The 8,247-nt window shown below is 41.4% G+C and overlaps 1 protein-coding gene across 1 annotated transcript; it reads right to left on the bottom strand.

The window, feature by feature from the left end:
- Window positions 1-2,650: 2,650 nt before the first annotated feature.
- galr1a (galanin receptor 1a) lies at window positions 2,651-7,774 on the bottom strand (the record flags this gene model as incomplete). Its single annotated transcript, XM_080857535.1, has 3 exons — window positions 6,975-7,774; window positions 6,753-6,818; window positions 2,651-2,968 (listed from the first exon to the last, which is right to left on the bottom strand). The coding sequence occupies exons 1-3, from the start codon at window positions 7,644-7,646 to the stop codon at window positions 2,651-2,653; spliced, it is 1,056 nt and encodes a 351-aa protein (XP_080713661.1). The 5' UTR covers window positions 7,647-7,774.
- Between the last annotated feature and the right edge of the window lie 473 nt (window positions 7,775-8,247).

Genomic DNA, 8,247 nt, shown 5'->3' with positions numbered 1-8,247 from the left:
CACACACACACACTCACACACCCACAGACTCACACACACACACACACACACACACACACACACACACACACACACACACACGTACGCATACAGGTAGCAACTTACTATGACATGGATCTGGCCCTGATATGGTCTCAATCTGTCCCCGAGTCCGTTCCTGCCTGGTCCAAGCTCAAACAGAGCTATCAGCAGCACTGCAGTTTACTCTTTGGATAATCTTTCCTATCTCTGACCAACAGGCAGATGTTTGGCAAATGGATTACTGCTGTAGGCTCAGGCACTCAAAATTCCATGTGCACTAAATTAGGCAGAAACATACACTATGCCTTACAGAAGTGAAGCCATTAAGGTTTTCTCTAGGTTCACATTTGCAAGACATGGCTGCTCTTCCTCTAACATGTATTGGATAGACTCCATACTGCCATGTTTTGAACTCAGATGTTGCCTTGAGCTTGCTCACTCAGCCAGGGTTGTAACCCTTGGGTCTGGGCGGCTTAGGAAAGTCCTCATTGTTTACGGCACTACGTGTCTTTGCAAACCTGCAATTCATAAACCATCTATTTTCAACCAAACTACTTTGACATTTTTTGATAATGTTCAAGGCGTAAATTTTAAATGTGCCTTTTGGTCTGTTTTTTTTACATGATACATTTCATTGACAAACAACTGGGCTTAGCTGAGCTGAGCTGAGTCATACTGCACTGTGAACCTCTCCCTCTTCAAACGCTTCAGGGATTAATACTTTTTTCGTAATCATGTGGGAAAAACAATAATTATAATATATTTTCTGGCAAAAATCTTCCTTTTTAATATCATCAAACTCCATGTACAGTGCATGGCATGGTAAGTATCAAGACTCCAAAAGACAGTGTCAAACATCAAAGTATTATCCTTTTATTGGAACATTCAAGCATGGCAAGACTGCAACAGATGAAAATATTTCTCTCCAGCTGACTTGAACATCAAACACAATAATGTATGTAGTATAATTTACTCTCATAGCAATTGGTCAGTAATCTTTAGAGCTTTTTTTCCCTTCACATCTCCATCTAGATCAGCCCTACCAATAAAAATGTTCTTTGTCTGAAGGTCTCCAGGAAAGTGCTGTCTAGGGTACACTAAAAATAAGCGTTAGATCACTGCCAGGATGTACTGTTCCAAAACCCATTTCCTCCCCGCTGTTTATTCAACATCTCCTATAGGGCGGGTTGTTCAAGATTTACAAATAGGTCAACATGAGGTTTGCATTTTTTTTAAGTCATTCTTTTCTCTCTTGGGGTACTTCTATATTCAATTAATTTCACTTAGCCTCCCACAGTCAATCAGCTTTGACATCTCATTGGACAGCAGTGCTTTATCTGTATGAGAGATGGTTGAGGTGCACATCAGGTGTGTGATAAACATGGAGGGTATCATTCTAGCTGACTGTGTCTTTCATTTCAGATCATTTGCCTCATTTTAAACCTGGCATTTGGTAGGAACAAACGGGGAAAAGGGACCTGTTTCTATGGCTTATGTCTTGTCACACAGTGAGACCAAAAGAGACATAAAAGGTTAAAAGAGAAACAAAACGCATCTGTCTATAGGGCTGCCTGCCAATAGTCATCCTGCACTGATGATGATTCTTTAGCTGAAGTGTTCACAAAAATACCTGTTTTTCATTCTTGGAAACACAAAAACTATTTTCACAGTGTTGAATTTCACAATGTAATAAATACACATTTCAAATACCAACGCATACATTTATGTCTGATATCTGTTTATAAATTATGTAAACAACGCATACCGATAGCCTATCCCCTCCTCCCTTGACCTGTACAAATGAAGAGGCCTCTGTTTTTTTGGCTAAACTGCCAGAGAGCTTTCAGTGTTTGGTACCTTCTACATTTGGCTCTCTATTTCAGTCTCCTGTGTCGACACAAACATAAAATGCCACCTACCTGGTTTCTTTACATGAATAATTGAAGGAAAAGGTTAAGCTTTCATGAAAATCACAATGTTGGACAAATATTACACATCCCCCATCAAAGGAGATCATGACACAGAATATTGTTGGTCCCTGGTCACTCCCACCTTTAAAGATGGTTCCAGATTCCACCCTCTTTAGAGGCATGCTCTTCTCTGAAGACTATAAAGGGCATAGATGCTGTGTGTAGTTCTTCAAAAGATAACAGATTATCAGACACTCAAAGACAGAATGCAATTGAGGAAGTATTTATGTATCAAGCCATCAACCCAGAACCAAAGAGAGAAATGAACTGTCTTCAGTAGGCCTATATATTGAATGCAACAAGGCATGCACAAATAAAGGTACCTGCTTTAATAGAAATAAATATGCATATATATTCAGTACTACAGCTTGCTATATGTGAAGCCAGATTGTGAAAGTAAATATATGGATAGAATGGGCAAGAGGGTAGGAGGTTTTTCAGAATATACCATATGTATGCAACCATATAGGCCCTATTCAGAGCATTTAGACATGTTGTAGCACAAACATTGAGCTATATGTTCAATTCATAAACATTAGTCCTTTTTGAATGCACCAGAAGCCAAACCACTGAGTTGTCAGACAACCTCATTAGTCTTCGATATTCATGATGTTGGAGCGAGTGGCACGAGCCTCAGCCATTTCAAGCCTGACAATCAGTCAGACATTGGTACAGTTGGTGGAGGGCGGTGTGTCCGCCTTGCTACGGATCTCTTTGATGTTATTGAGGGGAGAGTCTCTGGTGATCTTGCACCTGAACACCTGTTTGTACGCCTTGCGGAAGTTTTCCGACAGGAATGCGTAGATGATGGGATTGACCGATGAGTTGCTGTATGCCAGGCAGTGGGCGGTCACCCGGAACACGAACGACGCCTGGTTGAGTGGAAAATTCCCAAACTCCACCCACAAATGGACCACATGATGGGGTAGCCAGGAAAAGCAGAAGACCACGACCACCACCAGCACTGTCTGAGCAGTCTGTCAAAGGAGAAGGTAGGAGGCATGAGATGTAGAAGTAAGTCAATCAATACATCAATGAGTCCATCCCTATTTCCATTGGGCAATAAATTCCACCATTCACACATGCCATTCAACAAATTAATCTGGCATACAAAATCAACAGTGAAGTTTGCATAGCAGACAAGTTCATCAGAAAGCAAGAGCTGAGTTTTCAACACTGTCAGCATAAGAGCTGATGCAATTAAATTCAATCTCTAATCGTCTTTCCAACTTCACGTTGAAATTCTGAGCAAATTCTTCACCTGCCTTAATCATTGTGATAAAACCTAATGTTTGCCACCAGAAATATCCATTTCATGCTCACTTTCTTGTCCGTCTCTCTGCTCATCTATCTCTCTCTCATTTCTATCTCCTCCTTGTCTTAGGTTAGCAGATTGATTTCCCATCATTTTGGGTAATTAGCACACTACATGGGACATGCATTAAATAGCGAGAGCGCACTAAAGGTGCTGGCAAACAGTCTTCAGGAAGATAAGAAATGTGTTGTTTCCCCACTATTCGGGTTGGTGGCGGGGATGGTCCTTGGCTGGTCAGGGCGACTAATTCTACCATCTTGGATTGGATTGGATTGGATTCAATTTATTGTCATTGCACAGAGTACAGGTACAGAGGCAATGAAACCCAGACACAGCACAGATTCTTTCTTTCTTTTTTTCACTAAATTAACTGAAACAGAAAGCCACCCATTGCTAATGGACCACCCATTAGCTGAAAACCTTCACAGGGAAAATGTCAGAACCAAACATGACCCTTTCACAGCTAACCAGTAGAGGTCCTGTAATAGTGGCGTGCACAAACATGACCCATCCACATCCCACCAGTTATCTATGTTTTGTGTGCAGGATCTACATTACACACATCTTTTCTCATTCAAGAAGGGCATTGCACCTGGCCATAACCTGTGGTGTAGCACTTATTTGTATCAACTGACAGCTGAATACAGAGTGATTGATGGTTCTGCTCCCACCTACTTAAATGCTCTTGTGAGGGCAAATGTTACCCCAGGATACTGCACTCGTCTAATGAGAGTTGTTTAGCACTGCCATCTGTGCAAGTACGGCAATCTAGACTATTCTCATTCGTAGTTCCACGTTGGTGGAATGAGCTGCCTATCACTACCAGAGCAGGGGTGTCCCTCTCTACCTTTAAGAAGCTCTTGAAGACCCAACTCTTCAGAGAGCACCTCCCTTCCTAACTTTCACTTCTACAAGTACTTAACTTGTAGTTACATTCCTGCACTTTTTTCTATTTCTTATGTAAAATTGTATTTGTTGTTACACTTGGTCTCTATTGCTCGTAGCTTGATTGTTCGCTCCCTTGTACGTCGCTTTGGACAAAAGTGTCCGCTATATGGAAACATGTAAATGTGAATATCAACTGAGCCACTGAGGCTCATTGTTCATCTTCTCTTAGTACTCCATTTTGGGTCCTTTTCTAAAATGTTTGGCTATTGGCTTGGCTATGTCTCTCACCAGGCGGACCGGCAGAAATGCAAGACCATGCTTATGTGGAAAAGTAATCACACAATCACCCAGGGAGTTAATTTTAATGGGAGAGATTAAGAATTGATTGGAGAGTGTTACATCTTGTGTGCACTGTGGCAGAATATAATTTTCCAACTCACTTCAAAGGCTTTATGCAAGCTGACTGACAACCTTAATACAGTCAGTTTTGACCACACAGGCATAATTTTGTCGCATTGCAGTCCATATTATTAATTTAGCTAAATATAGATTTATATTGAAGGCATCTGTTTGTTTACTGACATGTTACTGTGTTGCGTGGAAACGAGCCTATTGTGGTGGAACAACTTTTTTTTATCAGACACAATCACTATTGTCAAAGCAAATATTCAAACAATGTATTGTTTAAAGTACTGTATAGGTTAGTGTTAAAAAAATGACAGTAATTATCTTTGACAGAGAAGGCTATGACCAGGGGATGGCCGTGGGGTCCCTGTTGTGCTCTATGGCTTATCACAGCATTTACCATGACCTTATGTTTGGCACTGCTCAGAAAAGCAGTTGCCAACTGCTTTTTATCAAAACAAGAAGTTTTGACCAATTTGTGGTGAGTTAGGGTGCTTTATTTAGAAACAGGAGAGAACCCCAAAAGCTAAAAATGTAACTTAAAAATATAAAAACCTGCTGTCCATGTGTAATGTGTGCTTAAGCCTGATAACAACGTATGCTTCAGGACTCCAGACATATTTTCTCAGCTGTCTGTGACATGGACTTTCACAGCATTAGCGCAAGTGGCACTGTTGATAATAACAACTCTTACTTGAACATCTTGTTCTCAAATTCACAGCGTAACTCAGGCATGGGTATTAACTGTTTTTGCTTTAATCATTTCTGCTAGCTGCAATATCCACCACCATGACAAACCACTATGAGATTTCCATCTCATTCAAGGAAGCCTCATACAGGGATTACCTCCAGAAGCAAAGGGGGGCAGAAGCATTTCGTCATTTTGCAATCACATTTCGTAATTTTGCTTTCCATGTTAATCTATCGCTATTGTGTCCTCAACAATCAATGTCAATGTTCTGCAAGAAAGACATTAAAATGAAAGTCTTCATGGCTCAAGATATTAAACAGCTGGAACATGCAGAATGACTGCGGCCGTGAGGGCGGACATCCAATCACTGTCTGTAAATGATTGAGCGAAAAAAACTGATAAGAGCCATGGACAAAACATGTAATGGACACAACTTCAATCATCTGTTCTACTTGCAATTGATGGTCTAGACGATTGCTTGTAGTCTCAATTCTGTCTCATCTCCTCACTTAACGACTTGCCGTAATTGTAGGATGACCAGATGCAAACAGACCAAATGTGGGACGGGTAAGTTTGCAGAGGAGTTCAACGGCCCCACACCTGCACAGTTTGACTGAGGGCCGACACAGCCTGTTGACGACTGCCTTCACTGCTCTCTCTGCCAATGGACGTGAACCAGTCCAGTCCATTATAATACTTTATTGCATTTGTAAGAGCCAGGTTGTTGCATCCGAAGTAGCGCTAGTAGAAACTATGCCGCAACGGCACAAGCGGCTCATGCGCCGGGCGTAAAAAATATCGCATCCGTGTGTTCTTATTTCTGACAATTAAAAACCAAATGACATGTGAAATACGGGACATTATTTCAATGTGGCAAACGGTCAAAATGCTGTGCAGTACAACGAATAGAGGGACTCCATGTCACCCTGCGTAATTGCGTCCAACAACCTATCCATCCCTACTGATCAAATGACCAACGATTGAGTGTCTTCAAGGGTTTCCAGCCAAATGCAAAGCAAGCGTCTTTGTGCTAAAATGTGTGCTTGCGAGCCATTCTGTCCCTCTGCCTGTGTTTTATACAAAGGTCTCATAGGATTAAACCATTCTCTTTAGAGCAGATGTTTTGCTATATTAACAAATAGCACGTCTAGGTAGTTGTTAGTGAAGATTAATGGCAAGGACATGTTGCATTTACAAATACATTGATTATATATTAAACATGAGCTAATTTAAAAACTGCAATTCGATTGCTGCCAGTGCTTGAAAGTCACTTGATTAATAATACTTTACTATACCAAACATACTTCCAATTAATACCTCGAATGTCAATACCATCCGCTTTAAGGAAACAACAGTAGACCTATCTCTTCTCGAAAATATCAATCCAAAATAAAATATCACATTCCCACTCAGCATGATATTTACATTTACCTTTCTCATTAAATAGATTCAATTGACGTACCTTTTTCTTAGACGCTTCTGATTTTTTAGACATGTTTCTTAGTTTTTTGTGCAAGTGATTCAAGACCTGAGAATACAAAAGGCAGAATTTACAATTCGTATCAAAATAACCGAAATAACTTAATTAATAGTTGTTTTAAGGGTTGCTTGACTGTGAGTGTGTTAGAAACAACATGGAAGAGCTGCTATATTTGTAATCTACTATTGTTATTGTACGACTTACCTTTGCGTAACAGAAAGATATTAGTAAGAGGGGCAACACGTAACCAAAGACGAACGTGCACACCACATAGATCTTTTTATGATTTTGATTGGGCCATACTTCCCAGCAGTAGGTATTATTTTCTCTACTCTCGAACAGGTTCTGATGGTACGCTACAGGTGCTGCCATTGCCAGGGAGAGAATCCAAATGATTACCACCCCGACCAGGGCATGTCTCGCAACACGGATGGAGGACGACTTTCTCGAGTGAACTATGGCAATGTAGCGGTCAACGGACATTGCAGACAGAGTGAAGATACTGACCAACATAGAGACCGTAAAGAAGTAGTGGATGAATTTACAAATGAAGGCACCCAGTACCCATGTTGGCATCATATAAATCGTGGATTGAAATGGGATGCAAAAGAGTAGGTAAGACAGGTCAGCGACGCTGAGGTTTAGAATGAAGATGTTGGTGGTGCTCCGTGGTTTTCCTGGCTTGCTCCTGGCAAGCACTGTTATGACCATGGAGTTGCCCATCACGCCCAACGTGAAAATGAGTCCAAATACAAGTAGGGTGATGAAGTTGTCCGTGCCAATCCCAAACAAAAGTTTATCAGACTGGCCGTTGGGCTCAGTTCTGTTGAAAAAACCCTCTCCATCACCGTAGTAACTAATCTCTGACGAGTTCATTGCGCACTTTATCAAAATGTCAAAAGGGTATTCCCGAAATGTTTCTGTGTGGTTTTTTTTACGGATGTTCCCTCTTAGCCGAACCACAAGGTTTGTGAGTGAAGAGTTCTGTGTGATGTTCTCACATGAAGAGCTGCCATTCTTGTATGCATGAATCTCAGTCCTTAAAATACAGACTTTCTGTTGTTGGATAGTTGAGTTGCAATTATTGGCTGTCAATCAGAGCCTGAGCGTTGTTAATCAGCGTCTTTCCATAGATGCGTAATCATTCTCTTAAATCAGTTCTTTCTGAGGCTAATACCGTAGTCCTCTGCCAGCCACCGTTGTCCTTGGTGAGATTGGCGCTCCTTGTCACCTAGTGTCTTCGCTCGCGCCTGCTGCTTCGTGCGTTTTTCCCCTCAACCCCTTCTTCCCTCTGTTATACTCTGGGTAGGTCTGCACCTCCCACGTCAGCACGCAATTCCACTTCCCCGCACCCAAATCACCCTGCCCCTTTACTTCTCAGAGCCCACCCTTTCACTCCTCCTCTCGTGCAGTAATGGTAAGCTAGACTCGGGAGAATGTTAAAGGTATGTTACCCTAATTGTTTGGTAGCAACCAA

Source organism: Sprattus sprattus (genome assembly GCF_963457725.1).
Source record: "Sprattus sprattus genome assembly, chromosome: 19".
Taxonomy (NCBI): domain Eukaryota; kingdom Metazoa; phylum Chordata; class Actinopteri; order Clupeiformes; family Clupeidae; genus Sprattus; species Sprattus sprattus.
The sequence above is the reverse complement of the archived record's forward strand: the minus strand, read 5'-3'. Positions and strand labels throughout refer to the sequence as shown.